The sequence below is a fragment of the Musa acuminata genome, chromosome BXJ3-6 (assembly GCF_036884655.1).
Source record: "Musa acuminata AAA Group cultivar baxijiao chromosome BXJ3-6, Cavendish_Baxijiao_AAA, whole genome shotgun sequence".
NCBI classification, from domain to species: Eukaryota; Viridiplantae; Streptophyta; class Magnoliopsida; order Zingiberales; family Musaceae; genus Musa; species Musa acuminata.
The window spans coordinates 11,383,351-11,398,378 of record NC_088354.1 but is presented as its reverse complement, the minus strand read 5'-3'; the positions used below and the strand labels follow the sequence as shown (position 1 = coordinate 11,398,378).

General features: G+C 42.2%; 3 protein-coding genes across 6 annotated transcripts; 2 read left to right on the top strand and 1 right to left on the bottom strand.

The window, feature by feature from the left end:
- Positions 1 to 4,162: 4,162 nt before the first annotated feature.
- LOC103987891 (transcription factor MYB59) lies at positions 4,163 to 5,187 on the bottom strand. Of its 3 annotated transcripts, none has more exons than XM_009406342.3 (3): positions 4,963 to 5,187; positions 4,747 to 4,876; positions 4,163 to 4,683 (listed from the first exon to the last, which is right to left on the bottom strand). In XM_009406342.3, exons 1-3 carry the CDS (start codon positions 5,084 to 5,086, stop codon positions 4,275 to 4,277), a joined length of 663 nt encoding a protein of 220 aa, XP_009404617.2. In that variant the 5' UTR covers positions 5,087 to 5,187; the 3' UTR covers positions 4,163 to 4,274. The 3 variants fall into 3 exon arrangements, with proteins under 3 accessions (XP_009404617.2, XP_009404618.2, XP_018682438.2); XM_009406343.3 differs by having other exon boundaries at positions 4,163 to 4,671; positions 4,963 to 5,182; XM_018826893.2 differs by having other exon boundaries at positions 5,021 to 5,175.
- A 2,710-nt stretch (positions 5,188 to 7,897) lies between these two features.
- LOC103987890 (zinc finger protein ZAT12-like) lies at positions 7,898 to 8,764 on the top strand. The gene has a single exon (XM_009406341.3). It carries the CDS (start codon positions 8,141 to 8,143, stop codon positions 8,618 to 8,620), a length of 480 nt encoding a protein of 159 aa, XP_009404616.2. The 5' UTR covers positions 7,898 to 8,140; the 3' UTR covers positions 8,621 to 8,764.
- Positions 8,765 to 10,881: 2,117 nt separating this feature from the next.
- LOC135640197 (type I inositol polyphosphate 5-phosphatase 8-like) lies at positions 10,882 to 13,872 on the top strand. 2 transcript variants are annotated; one of them, XM_065154425.1, is made up of 10 exons: positions 10,882 to 11,008; positions 11,278 to 11,365; positions 11,452 to 11,527; positions 11,600 to 11,744; positions 11,926 to 12,033; positions 12,146 to 12,548; positions 12,622 to 12,794; positions 12,871 to 12,979; positions 13,049 to 13,188; positions 13,276 to 13,872. In XM_065154425.1, the coding sequence occupies exons 2-10, from the start codon at positions 11,354 to 11,356 to the stop codon at positions 13,553 to 13,555; spliced, it is 1,446 nt and encodes a 481-aa protein (XP_065010497.1). In that variant the 5' UTR covers positions 10,882 to 11,008; positions 11,278 to 11,353; the 3' UTR covers positions 13,556 to 13,872. The 2 variants fall into 2 exon arrangements, with proteins under 2 accessions (XP_065010497.1, XP_065010499.1); XM_065154427.1 differs by lacking the exon at positions 10,882 to 11,008 and having other exon boundaries at positions 11,236 to 11,365.
- Positions 13,873 to 15,028: the final 1,156 nt, after the last annotated feature.

The window sequence follows — 15,028 nt, the reverse complement described above, 5'->3', positions numbered from 1 at the left end:
GATCATTTAATCTCAGTGCTACAATTATTATCTGGCATCCTCCATGTCATCCACTATATGGGCTCGACTCCCTTTTTATTTGTCAGTCTCTCTTACTAGCCGACATTCACTTAGACCACCACCACCTTCTTGAAAAGGAACATGAAGTGTTTGAGGACCACCATGTTGATTCCTTGTTGTAGCATTATTTTTTATTAATTGAAAATCATTTTATACATAGATTTAGCTGTGCTCTCTTTTACAGAATTAATCAGTATATGTGAATGTAACACCATTAACGTTGATCATAATTCCAGATAAAAAAGATAAAGGATTATATTAGGTCACTGATAAGTAATATAAAATTATATCAGGTCTTATTGATTTTGCTATAGAGTTAGGTTGTTTATCGAAAATGACACGAGGTATTTTTACCACCTAGGTTTCTCGAATTATAAGTCATGGACTAGGAGGTTATCTAGAAATAGCCCATCACATCAATGCTTGGATATAGTGTTAAGTAGGTAGATGTTCTTTCATTATTTTGGATAAAGTAAAGAAATTAATCCAAGAATAGAATATCATATTAGCAACTTGGCACATAGGAATGCCTTTTGGAGAAAATAGAATTGATAAATATTATGATAAAAATATATATATTATTTGCTTATAAAGACTAAGTGGGTAAAAAAAATTGAAAAGATTGATAGTAAAAAAATTATGCATATAAATGATATAAGAATTATTATTATTATAAGGACCTTAAAAATAATATTATATATAAAAAGATTTAAAGATAAAATTATAATTTTAAAATTTATAAAAGGATAACATATTTTTGAATGTCATTAATGCTTAAATCCCTCAGGCTCGATTGGACGATATAACTGAAAGAGAATTTTGAGAAAACTTAGATAATATAATTCAAGGTATATATATAATCAAAAAACTTGTAATTGAAGAAGATTTAAAGGTCTATATGTAGGAAAAACATATAGAGAATATAAAGGGGTACATAGGGGCTTTAGTTATTAGGAGAGAAATAAAAATATCGATATAATTTTAGATTTCATAACTTCGTATGATCTTATAATTATAAATACTCACTTTATAAAGAAAGTTAAATATTTAATTACTTATAAAAGTGGTCACAACTATAGTCAAATAGATCTTTTTCTTACTAGAAAAGTAGATAAAGTTATTTGTAAGAATCATAAAATTATATCATATGAAAGTTTGATAAGTAAATATAGGTTAATGATATTAGATATTTACTATAGAAAATTTTAAAAATAGTACAAAAATTACTAAGACTAGATGATGAAATTTAAAAGATGATAATGTAAACACTTTTAAGAATAAAAAAAAAAAAAGATGATTTGAAATTTAGATGAGGGTAATATTAATTTTATTTAGACTATAATGGTTGATAAAATTAAGAGCTTAACAAGGAGATTATTGTGAAATTAAAGTTAAAGATGTAATCCTAAGAGATAGATGGTGGTGGTACGAGGAAGTTTAAAAAATAATTTATACCAAAAGATAGTGTAGAGTGAGTTTCCTAATAACAATCTTAATTGAGTCTTTTTTTTCTTTTCACATTTACAATGGATGGATGATCTTATTAGTCATTTACCTAATAAATCTCCATAGTATATATTATTTGTTGATGATATTATATTAATTGATAAGAATCTAGATGAAATTAATTATAAACTTTGCTTATTAGAAGTTTTAGATTAGATAGAATTAAAATTAAATATATAAAATATAATATTAATGATTCCAAAAAAAAGTTTACAAATATAATTAAATTGGATAGATAAAAATGTCTCCATATTTTTAACACTGACGTAAAGTAGCTGTTATTTTACATCAAAATTGAAATTATGTGGTTTCCATGTTTCTTTACCTTTCCAATCGTTTAACCGTATCATTCTGGCATAAGTGACCTAAATCATGAAGACAGCAAGTGATCATTTAGCTGCCATTATAGTGCTGATTGAGCCTGAATACCCTTTTGACCTACACCTCATGGTGAAGTTTGGTACCTACAACCATGCTTCAACTGTTTAAGCTGTGGGAACTGACTCAAAATTGAGTCAGACTTAGGCTCAATCAACCAGTTAGTCAACATCTCAGTGGCCCCCACGTCCCGTCCTCGTCGCAGCGCACGCTGGTTGCCCTCGCGTCGCCGTGCTTACGCGAGGGTTTCACCGCGCGGCCCGCCACCGCTGATAGCAGCGCCCCCCCCACCGCGGCAGCGCTCACTGCGATCCTCGTCGGACGCGCTGCTGCCTGCGGCCAGCGTGGAAGTCTTCATTGCTGTCTCCCCGTGGGCCCGCACCGCCCGCTGCAGCCGCAATCGCCGCGTGCTGCTCCGGTTACTTCATCTTTTCATTGTATTTGGACAAGCTTGTTTCGGGTTTTCTCCTGGGGAGATGTCGTGTTGTGACTCTCCCATTACCGACTCTCAAGCCATTTATTAGGATTTTTTTTCTGCTGTGAATATATTTATTTTATATTTTATTATTCGATTTTTTTCCCGACTTGATATGTATGTCGTGACTTCCGAACCGACTAATCGTTCCCAACACAAACCTTAGGTTAGTCTGTTGAACTCGTTTGATGCCCATCACATCCTGTTAAGACAATGCATCATGAGTAAATAAATTTACCACCACTCCATTTGTATGTCATCACTATCACTGTCTACAAAATCCTTCTGGCTACTGGATTCTTCTGCAGTTCTGTTTGGCACCTCGACTCTGTCGATAGATAGCATTATTTTCACATATAGTAGAAACTTGTAGTTGGATTGCATTCATGTTCCTCTTTCTTAATGTTGTAGATCGCTGCTTTATGATTATTGGGACATCCTATCTTTCCACATGCTAAGAACCTTCAGCGCATCTATATTGTATTCAAATATCCTGTCTTAGAAATTCTGTGTTTCGTCCACTTCATGATATGAATGCTAATGCTAAGGGATACATGAATCTCCAGTCATTGAGTTTTATTATTCTTATTGCCTCGTGTATACATGATCTCATCTTGCGAAAACCAGTAAGGTCCAGAAGAATGTTGAAGCAACTTTTGTGATCATCCTTGACCTGACTGTAGGTCTCATAAAGGAATCCTGAAGGGCATGATTCATGGTAATGGATCAAACCATCATGAACATGCATGTTTAATGTGGCAGCATCACAATCATGCTATTTTATTGGTTTAATTTGTGAAACTAAGTAACTAACAAAGAAATATATCTTTTGCACCGTATCAAACATTCCAACAGTATTCTTTCGTCAAATTATGTTCCTAATACTGTTCCATCCACACATATTTTCAATCATGAGAAACAAAAGGAGCCCATAGTGGAATCAGTAGCACTTATGGGCAAGTAGGATCCACCTTTTTTGTCATGGTTTCAGTGGAAATAACCAATTAACATTCCTGAACTTTAGTATAGATTTTAGGTTCTCTCTCGGGTACTGTTTTGGGACTATTATCTGATGATGAAATCAGGCCACAAGTTCAGAGGTTGCTTTCTTAGCTCACAATCTACGATGTTCAATTTGCAGTAGTGCAAGATGACCACTGTGCCAAACAGTGTGCTTGAATGCGAAAGAGGAGAGCTGCGTTGCTAGTGGAGCCAAATTCATTGCTGGTGAATTAGTGGGCGCCGGAGACTCGTGCATGTCTACTACCTTTTCTAACACAAACAGATGTTTGACAGGTATGCACTGACGCATTAGCTTTATTTTATCCCTGAAGATAATGCTATAATATTGGGATCACTTCCCTATCACTGCTCCAATTGCTCTAAGGAAACCACACAGCTTCACCACTTGGGTAGAAAATAGTTTAAACATAAAAGGGGGCAAAAGGTCCTCTTCCTACTATTCCCTCTCTCTCCTCCTCCAAGGCCTTGCCATGAAGGGGGTGTGAGCAACTAAGTTAGGAAGTACAGACAAGACAAAGCGGTTTGGTCGAAGCACTTTGCATTTTATACAGAACGATTCTTGGACTCAATGTGGAGCTTTTCATGAAAGCTTTTTTCAGGCTCTGAGCTTATCAACAAAGTCCAGATCAGAGGATATTAAGCTTTAGCAGCATCAGCTATTACTACTGAGGGGTGTGGGTTCTCCGTCTATAGATACAATGCATTGAAACAACAGATCGGTTAGTAAAATCGTTCGCCGGATGAGGTATTATAACAAGCACTTGGTGGATGCATGATCTTACTTAAATTTACAGGTCTCGCCCATAAGGCATCTCGCAGTTATAACAAGAGATCAGACACGGGGTGGGTTCGAAATCCTCAGGTCTTCATCTAATCTCCAGAGTGATTCGGACGTGTCTTCCCATATGGAAGAACTCGTCGGAGGGCACTCCATGTTGCACGATTCCGATGCGGCGATCTCGTTCCAGATCTGGTCCATCGTGTACCCCTTGACTTCATCATCGGTCAATTCGAGCCCCGAGGTGAAAGCGCTGCCCTCTGCAACGCTGTCGCCGTCATGCTTTTCCACTCTAAGTTCCGATGGAGGTCCGTTACTCGAAGATGATGAAGATGGCGAGGGCGACGAGCACGTCCTCCGCTCCTGTGCCTTCTTCCTCATGTGTGTCCTCCAGTAGTTCTTGATCTCGTTGTCGGTGCGCCCTGGCAGCCGCCGAGCAATGCGAGACCACCTACGATCAAACCTGGCTAAATAACTTAGACTACAGGCAACGAGGCATGAAGATGTGTGCGTGAGTGGATCAGACCTGTTGCCCCATTTAGCATGGAGTTCGACCACAAGGTCTTCTTCCTGGGGCGTCATGCGGCCGCGCTTGAGGCCGGGATGAAGGTAGTTAACCCATCGTAGCCTGCAACTCTTGCCCGACCTGTTAAGACCTATACAACGCAGAGGTTAAACCAGAACTTTCGTCGAACACCCTGACTGCACTATGGGCCTACCCATCCCCCGCCACCGCTCAAACCTGACACCTTGGCTAAGAAATCCCAACGACGTTCACCGAGCAGGCGGACGAACCATACCAGTTGGAGGTCCTCCTGCTCCGTCCATGGCCCCTTCCGTGTCATCATCGTCGGCGGCGGCACCATCGGTGAGTAGTACACGGGCTTCACGGACGCCTCACGTTTCTCTCTCGGCGTTGCGTCGCTTTTATAGCCTCACCAAGGCCACACCATTACGACATCCTCATTAACCCCTCTCATTTAAGTCGTCTTCTCTGGTTGGTGTTTTCCTATTAATAGGACAAACAAGAATCCGATTGCTTAGGCGACTCCATGTCCTTGGAAAGGACGTGCTCATTATTGCACTGCTTTGTGCATAGACAATTTGTGATTGATTAGAAGTCGGTGGTTTTAATCTATATATTGATATTAATTCACAAGCTTCTCATGACATGATTGCTTGAATCACAAGCCACATGTTGTTTTCCCTCATCAACCCATAGTCTTAACAAACAAGATAACAACACTGTTTGCGAGAAGGCTTGACAACCTCAAAGCTGGGATGACCCATTAGCGGAAGTGCGGAGTGGCATAAAGCCGAGGCATTGTGATGTGGATGCCACCACTTCCTTATCTCGCTCTCGGCTTGCCCTTTTCTTTATCTTTCCTCGCCTTCCAACTTTTGGCCGCCTTCTACGGACTTGCCATTCTCTCCTTCTCCGACCGCGCTTTATAATCGTTATCCTGTTTGTTTTGTCCGCTTGCCATCCGCATGGCTTTCTCGTGCATGTCATCAGCTGGAACGAAGAAACGACAGGGACCAAGCAGTGGCGTCGTCTTCGTAGGTGACGGCGTGCAGCGGTGAGCATCTTAACGAGGTTTGTTCCCTGTTCTACTTAGGGTTGATTGGGAACGAACCACTAAGCCAGTGCGTGTGCCCCATACCTTGAGCTCGTCGAGGTGTTCGACCGCAGGCACGCACCACAGTGAAGGGGTTGAACGCTGTGTGATGTGCAAAAGGATTCCACGTAGTGGGACGGTCTGCAGCCTTTGCCGCTCCAATTTCTATGGTCCCAAAAGGCCATGGTGATCTCGGGAGACACTGGTGGTGCTGAGTTGTACGCCCGTCGGACTGGTTGAGCGTGCCTTTGGTTGTCCATGACCTGTCGTGTCAGTCTTTTTTATGACGTTGGAGTTCGCACAATGATTAAATCTCTGACGTTAATATACAACATCCCGATTTAACTTCCACCGGTTACGGGTCAGATCTTTGAGAACTTAATGTATATGTTCTTATTAATTTAGACTCGAAATATTTTGGATGAGTGATTCAAGCTCATCGAATTAATCGATCAAGACTTAAGCATTTTGAGTTACGTGGTTTTAGAGTTATTAAAATAATAAATTAAACTTTAAATGATTAAAAAAGAAATTTAATGTATGTTGGGCACGCTCATATTCCACTTCAGCGCATTCTAGGAATGCCAGGAATGCAGGGTTCCAAGATGTGTGTTCTGAACTTATCAAAAATAAACTTAATTATAAATTATATCATATAGTTAGTTACATTTAATATTTCAGTTTTTACATCTTAAAAAGTTATATTAATATTTCTATAATTTTGAAAATAAAATATCTAAGTTTATTTATCATAATGACATAGATTTTACCAATGATAATATGAAAATAAAAGAAAAAAAAAAAGATAATTTAAACGTTACAATCGATGATGAGGTGACTGTTGTGGATAAGGAACGATGGCGTTGTTGCTCTCCGTCCATCATCACCGATTAGAATGTTTCACTTTTATAATTATAAAAAATATTAATATAATTTTTTAAAATATAAGGATCGAGATGTTAAAACTAACTAATTACGAAGAATAATATGTAATTAGCCCTTATAAATACTTAATATGTGTGGTGGTTGACCGATCCATAATTTTTATTGAGAAACAAAGGATGTAATTTTCGCTCATGACTACCACCCCAATCATGTTACTTGGAATTCTTGTCTTAGTATTGTTGAGGGTAGTTTCCTTGCAGGCTTGCTTACCACTGCTTTAATCTAGATGTGTTGATTCTTGAAGGCCCAAGAGATTGCTTGTTCCAATCTGCATCATTTCCTAGTAAGGCCTCAACGTTATCCAATAATAGTGGCTCCTGCTACAGAGAGGAGGAGAGAGACAATATCGGGCTCAAGATAGGTGTGGGAGATCGTTAGGAATATAGATCAAGTCTGGTCTAACAGCACGAGCTGGAAATTTTTATTAGGACACCGCACTTCTCCGGCAATTTCCTGAGTCAGACGTGTGACACGACACTGTCCCTCTAGAAAATATGGACGCGATGGAAGTCAAAAAAGATACAACATTTCAACGCCAATGACTTGATTCTGCTACTCTCTCATCTAACTTTTGGTGGTTGGTTTCCGATATCACGAGGTTTCGCTCATGGTTTCACATGATGTTAACAGAACTCATTACTCTCCAGTCAACCTTCCATGTTTCCTTCCTCCCTCCCACATTTTAGTCTAAAGACTTGTCTCGATGGACAACGTTTGGGATCGCATCACGAGACGTATCAATCGAGAGCTGAAATGGATGGAAAGATACACCACTGGGTGCTTGGTCAACCATATCTCGAGCCAGCTAGTGGCTTTTGGAGACCCAAGAGAGGGAAGTCCGGTGCCCGTTCACAAGCGCGATGACGCCCGGAAGGCGTTCGGGTGGCCTTTGCCACAAGTCAAAGAATATAGTGATAAATGACGACTTGTATTACGTTGACCTCACACGCATCCGCCTCCCTAATCCATCCATGTGTGAAACCATCAGCATATCGATTCAAAACACGTTTCATCCATTCTTGTATTTCCACTGTGGTTCTTCTCCTACGCCTCCGCGGGTTGGTGCAGTAGTAATACGTCATCCAATACACACTTGCTGACTCTTCCTCGCTCTTTGTTTCAGATTCAGAGCACAGCCTGAGACCTCCTTGGCACTCTAGAAGATAAGTAGGGCGACTGAGTCCTCTCTGTGCTGGTCTCGTGAATGCTGCTGTCACCTCTACCTCATCCCTTACCCATCCCCCACGAAACACTGGTTGAGCCGACTCGAGAGCCTATAAATGTAGCTCTTCCTTCTTCTCCATTTGTGTTTAGGATCTCTTTGACCACCGTTGGTGTTTTAGCGGTTAACAAGGCATGAAGAGATTGTTGGCTGAAGAGGAAGGAGGAGAAATGGAGAGCATCAAAAACATGGCTCGCGCACTGATGCTTCGGTCTCACGGCGACGCCGACGTGTCGTCGGGGTCGCCGCCGGCCCGTGTCTTCGAGTGCAAGACGTGCAGCCGGCAGTTCCCGTCGTTCCAGGCGTTGGGAGGTCACCGGGCGAGCCACAAGAAGCCGAGGCTCGCCGAGGACGGCCGCGGCCATGGCGAGGCCGCCAAGCCGAGGGTGCACGAGTGCGCCATCTGCGGGCTCGAGTTCGCCATCGGCCAGGCCTTAGGAGGTCACATGCGGCGCCACCGAGCCGCCACCGACGCCTTCGCGCAGGGAAGTCCGGAGAGGAAGGCGGGCGAGGAGAAGAAGAGGGTCATAAGGATCTTTGGGTTCGAGCTTGTGGATTCGACTCCCAGTGGTGGCGGTGGATTGCTTCCATTGATGGATACCATCACCTTTTGATCCTTATTTAGATATACATAATCTGATTTTATTTATATACTGTACACACAAAATCGTGAAAATTGATTGGGTTGTAAAGAAATTATCTTTGGGCCAAAAATTTTAATTTTGTGTTATATGATTCCAGCTGAGAATTTCTAGCTACAGTAATATCCAAGGAGAAGATGAATTGCGTAGAGAAAACCGAGTATAAAGTTCACCTGTTTAGAGCACAATCGAAACCATACAAACCAATTAGAACAGATGTGAATGGAACTTAGCAAGTAAGATGTCTATGAATATATGATTTCGAAAAGTCAATGTGCATAGTCTTATCCTATAAATAAAAAGTATGCTCTCGTGATGCGAGCCCTAATCACGTTGAAATTTTGAAGTAGCATTAAGTAATGCAATTTCAACTTGGTTCACATTACTGTTCTGCTAATTTTGGGCTTGTTATGGACGTCTCGAGGAAGAAGGCAGAAGCCACTTAACCCCTTCTCTTCATCACGTCTTGACAGTGATCAACACAAATATTTTAGTACACCGGGATAGATACTTTTCATTTTAGATAAAGAGAGAAAGAGCCATAAATAAATAAATAAATAAATAAAAATATTCTTTGAATGTTGGATTTGGTTCATCAAGTCCACCAAGACATAATGTGTGAACGTGGGAAGCACAGGGACTCAAAGTCGCTGTCACCCCAACTCCGACGATCACATATAGTGATATCAATGCACTTTCTTCTTCATCATGCCTTGTCATGCTCTCCACTCTCTATCTATCAAGGTGGCAAAAGGCCTACCAAAAGCACCTATTTGTTATTGCCACCCCTCACCTCACCATTACGACCGACGGAAAGCAAGATCCCGATGACAGCACACTCCCTTCTCCTGCCAAATCCTGGGAAGCACACCTGGCAGCGAGAAGATCGCCTTCGATTTGGATTGAGCCATCGAAAGGGATCACCACTTATCCGGCTGCGTTCTTTATCTACTACTTAATCCGGATGAGCTTGCCATGCAAATGGGACAACTCCATTCTACTGTTGGATTGCGATCCCTAACCACTCTGCAGCTACTTCCGGCCGGATAATTGCTGGATGTCCGGCGAGCTCACCACTGAGATGGGAAGATTGTTATGGCCTGAACAATCTGTGTGATTAGATAAACAAGATCGAGAGTTTGTGATTGATTATATGCATGAATTAGAAGTTGTTTGATTAGTTTGGGGGAGGGATCTTAAGGGAGCTACACCCAGCTGTCCTCGAGAACTCAATGATCGGACTGCATCTCTCACACATAAATATTGATGGAAGAGGGCATCCTTTCTTGTCCATTGTGTGCATTAAGGGCACGAGTAGACCACTCTAAGAAAAAGTACGCATAACAAATAGTCAAAGACGTACGTTTGATGTGCAGAATGATACAGCAGCACGTGTCAAAGACGAGCATTACCCAACAAAACTCTGTATCTTCTTCTTTCTTTTGCTTCCCGTATCTTTGAAGTAAGCTTTAAGAGCTCTTTTTATATGTGATATGAAGCAAAGAATGCGAACCACGAGTGGATGTCGGATCTCGGTAGCTTCCATCGGCTTACATGGAACGATTGTTATCTCTGATTCGGTCGTCCAGTTTTTGACTTGTATATTGGGATTTCGATTGTTCGGAATCGACCCACCCATTAAATTCATGCTTTTGGGACGAAAAAGATGGTCAAAACAGCGATTAATCGAGTGGCTATTTGGTACTTCTGCTGGAAGATGCAGAGTGGAGCTTCTTCATGTTTGGTTCATTAAGAATGATGCCGTCTGCAATGCTCTGTTATCGGCGTGCACTGCTTTCTGGTAGAAAAAGACATGGTTAAGCACTGCGGTGCTGCTCTTGAGAACACCCATGATGATGATGATGACATAGAATGGAATACAGATGTGTTTCCTGGAATGTAGACTGTGGTCAGTCTTTTGCTTGTTTCAGGCCAAAGCAGCAGGGGATGGGCACTCATTTGGCATAATGATTGCTCTTTTCTTGCATCAAACATCTTATAATATCTCTGAAACAGGTTAAAGGTTTATAGAGAGAGAGAGAGAGAGAGAGAGAGAGAGAGAGAGAGAAGAGACAGATCACATAGGCGACCCCACTCCGACGGCAGCGACACCGTCGTTGACTCGTACTCCTTATAAAAGCCGGAGGAGCAGCTCCTCCGTCCTCCTCCCTCTGTCTCTCTCTGCTTCGCTTATTGTTCCGCGAAAGCTCTGAGCCTCTAAGGAGGGAGGAAGAGAAGAATCGAACCTCAGTCGAAGAAGGCTAAGCCTCCTCCTCCTGCTGCTGCTGCTATGGCTCTTGGTTTCTTTCCGCAGTAGTACGAGACAGTTTCTTCTGCTACAGATCTCATAATCGAGCAAGTGTAAGTACCTTCTCGTGCAATCTTATCTCAAGTCGACACCTTTTTCATGAAACCACTCTGTTCTTGATCAACCGAAGCTTCTCTCTTTGGTTTCTCTTTACTGTTTCTCCCAAAAGAGTATCGTACTTGTGTCATGGAATTTCGCGCAGACGCTTTGAACTTCCGTCGTCTTCGGTTTCCTTTTACTCGAAGTGCATGTTGCTTTACAAGCTGCAGCGAAGAGTTCACAAAGGACACTCTTAATTTGCTCCCCTTCGTCTTCTCCGCAGCTTCTCCTTCGCGACAGGCCGCTCGCAGCAGAAAAGACTCCAGCTTGCCGCTTGAGCAGTGAGAACACAGGCCTCTATGATTCCCCAGGTGAGATGGTACCCATCACATCGTACAGCTCGCTATGACATACATGTCTTTCAAATGAGATGTCATATCGATGTATCCTTTCGCAGTCCTCTTCTTGGCCGAAGACGGTGCTGCGGAAATGGCTCAACATAAGGAGCGGGGAGTTCTACTCCGACTGCAACAGTAAGTCTATTTTCCTGATCAAAACCTGTTCCTTCCCTCTGTTCACTAATGATTTTGATGAAAACAATTAAGAGGAGGAGTTCGCGGAGATGCAGAGGAGAAGGAAGAGCTGCTCCGACAAGAACGGCAGCGAATGGTCGATAATGGTCTCCGAAGATGTCAAACGACCCGAGACCAGTTCTGTGGCTGCGTCGTCTTCTCCCATCGATAACCTCAAGTAAACCCACGAACAAAACCAGAGCTTTCTAAGCGGAATATTTTGGAGTTGCTACTCATCATTAGTCTGTGTTGTAATCTAAATGAATGACACAGCTTTAACAGTGTTATGGATTGGAATGCGTTCGATGTTTGGGTGTGTATATAAATATTGGTTTGATGATGATGGGATGCTTCTGCAGGCTGTTCGTCGGGACGTGGAACGTGGGAGGGCGAGCCCCGCATGGGGAGCTCCTCCTGAGAGATTGGCTGATGAGCTCGCCTTCTTCCCCCGACATCTTTGTCATCGGGTATGCTTCTTCTCCATGCTTGCTTACCCCCACCCCTCCTCTGTTGCTCTTCCCTTTCCCCTTGGATTATTGGCGTAGAAATACCTGCACACTGACACTTGGTGGCGAACAGGTTCCAGGAAATCGTCCGCTTGAACGCCGGGAACGTGCTGGGGGCAGAGGACAGTGGCCCCGCTCGCAGGTGGCTGTCCCTCATTCGCCAGGCATTGAACTGCCACGAGCCGGGCCCGCCACCCGCCACCAGCACCGTGACCGCCGCCGGAATCCCCTCGCTGGTGGACCAGAAGCCCAGACTCAGCATCTCCGATCTCTTATGCTTGGAAGTTGAAGACGACGAAGCCGACGCCGCGAGGAGCACGAATCCGTACTCCGGCGGGGAGTACCGTCTCGCGGCGAGCAAGCAGATGGTGGGCGTCTTCCTGTGCGTGTGGGTGCGAGCCAGCCTCGTGCGACATGTCGCCGACATTAAGGTCTCCTGTGTCGGGAGGGGCATCATGGGCTACATGGGAAACAAGGTTCGTCCGCGCGCGTCCCTAAGTTGAGCTCCGCATTCGTTTGTCGAATGATTCCCACCGTGGTTGCTCGCAGGGATCGGTGTCGATCAGTATGACGGTCAGGCGGACGACGTTCTGCTTCGTCTGCACGCATTTGGCGTCCGGAGAGAGAGACGGCGACGAAGTCCGGAGGAACTCAGACGTTGCGGAGATCACGAAGAGGACCCGATTTACTGGATGCTCACCGGAGACGATTCTGGAGCACGAGTAAGCATCAAAGCCGATAAACTAACTTCGTGATTCTACGATTACTAAAGGAACGATGCCTCGACCCGCACTGCAGTAAGATCATATGGCTGGGAGATCTCAATTACCGGCTAGCTGCCACCTTCGGCGACACCCATGAACTGTTGCAGAAGAAAGACTGGCGATCGTTGCTGGGGAAGGATCAGGTTGGGAGTACTGGCTAAGCTTCGATTTCTTAGACACTGCACGAACACTAATCCGGGCAAGCCCTGCAGCTCCGGATCGAACAGAGAGCCGGCCGTGCCTTCGCTGGTTGGGAGGAAGGGCAGATACGTTTCCCGCCGACGTACAAATACCTCGCCAATTCCGATGTTTATGCAGTCAAGCCCGGCAAACCCAGGCGAACGCCAGCTTGGTAAGGTCTACTCCCCGATCTCGCGTCGTTGTTTATGGTGTGCGAGATCCAGTTCTAACGTCGTGGATCGGACATATGTGGCGATAGGTGCGACCGAATCCTGTGGCGAGGGAAGGGGATGAAGCAAATGTGGTACGTCAGAGGCGAGTCGCAGTTCTCCGACCACCGCCCTGTCTACTCCCTCTTCTCCGTGCAAGTAGACGACGAAGCAAGAAGCGGCGATGTTGGAACGACAGCCACTGTCACGGCAGCAAAGAGTTCCAGCAACAGCAGCTCATCATCTTCATCATGGGGGAGGGTGCAGGCCGAGGAGCTGCTCCTCTTTACAGGAACACAAGGCCGTCGTCTGCAAGCCGCCAGATATTGACACACGTAGTCGAACTCAAGTTCTCATTCATTATTTCTTCGTCCACCAAACCAACCACAAGAAACAGCGACAGCAGGTGGAGTCGCTCCCACGCAGCTGCAGCGGCGTGCAGTGTATCGATTCCATAAGGCAAACATCCGCGAGCGGGTCGCTTAGTGGAAGACAAAGCGGTGGCGTTGCAGCTTTGGTAGCTCTTCTAAGTATTGTGGTAACCAAACCGAGGAGAAAACAGGATAATGATTGGGTGCGCTGCAAGCAGAAAAAATGGTAGAGAATAAGCTCGATTAATAGCAACAGTGGAAGGGTTGCTTTGTAACATGGAGATCAAATCGAGTTTGTGGGAATGTTTCAATCCGATTTGAGGAGCGTTGATAGCCAATTTAAGAAAGAAAGTGATTATATAATCCTTTCTCAAATCAAATAATAATAACGAGATTCTATCAATTTAATATTAAATTAAATAAAAATAAGATAAAAAAACACGTAATATCTTGAAATATTATATACTATTATATATTTTGAACACTTATAATATCTTGAACTATTATATACTATTCTTGGATTTGTTATATATTTATAAAAAATAAAAAAAAATCAGGAGACTTATACTATATCTTGAACTATTTATATTATAATAAATAATATAAAATAATAAATAATATCTTGAACTATTATATACTATAATAATAACTATTATATACTACATATAATAACTATTATATACTATAAGATAAAAATAATAACTATTATATACTATTATATAATAACAATTATATACTATTACATAATAATTATATGATGAAAATATTTAGAAAATATTAGATTATTATATTTTGAGAAAAGAGTCTCTTGATTTAAATTATTATTTTATATTTACAAATATATAACAAATCCAAGAATAGTATATAATAGTTCAAGATATTATAAGATAAAATAAAAAAAACACTTATAATATCTTGAACTATCATATACTATTCTTGGATTTGTCATATATTTATAAATAAAAAAATAAATAATAATTTAAATCAAGAGACTCTTTTCTCATCGATTTATTTAAAATATAATAATCTAATGTTTTCTAAAATATATACCTTAAAAGTAAAATCATGAGGACCAATTAAGGTCAGACGCATATAGTCTACACAATCGAATGATATGACATTACTTGAGCCAACCAAGCTCAGTCGACATCACAATAATGTGGCATCATTTAAACGTGTTCAATCAACATAGTATTAGGATAAAAATATTGTTAATATTAGGCAGAAAGTTTCTCTGCACTTACTTCCAAACTCTTCCAACCGTATCCACTCCTCATAATGATCATAGTGTAAGACATTAAAAAGTGCTTTCATCGTATATAATAAAGATAATAATGATTCCACACGTGATAATTCAATTAGCTCGATAAAAAAAAGGAGATAAGTACTAAACAAATATTTTGCTCATATCTTAAAATAATCTCCTGAGTTA

Coding starts and splice junctions, on each gene's coding strand:
- LOC103987890 (XM_009406341.3), top strand. CDS start 8,141: ATGAAGAGATTGTTGGCTGAAGAGGAAGGAGGAGAAATGGAGAGCATC.
- LOC135640197 (XM_065154425.1), top strand. Junction 12,034..12,145: donor CCCGACATCTTTGTCATCGG/GTATGCTTCTTC, acceptor GGTGGCGAACAG/GTTCCAGGAAATCGTCCGCT. Junction 12,549..12,621: donor TGGGCTACATGGGAAACAAG/GTTCGTCCGCGC, acceptor GGTTGCTCGCAG/GGATCGGTGTCGATCAGTAT.
- LOC103987891 (XM_009406342.3), bottom strand. CDS start 5,086: ATGGTGCCGCCGCCGACGATGATGACACGGAAGGGGCCATGGACGGAG. Junction 4,877..4,962: donor TTTCTTAGCCAAGGTGTCAG/GTTTGAGCGGTG, acceptor TGCGTTGTATAG/GTCTTAACAGGTCGGGCAAG. Junction 4,684..4,746: donor CATGCTAAATGGGGCAACAG/GTCTGATCCACT, acceptor TTATTTAGCCAG/GTTTGATCGTAGGTGGTCTC.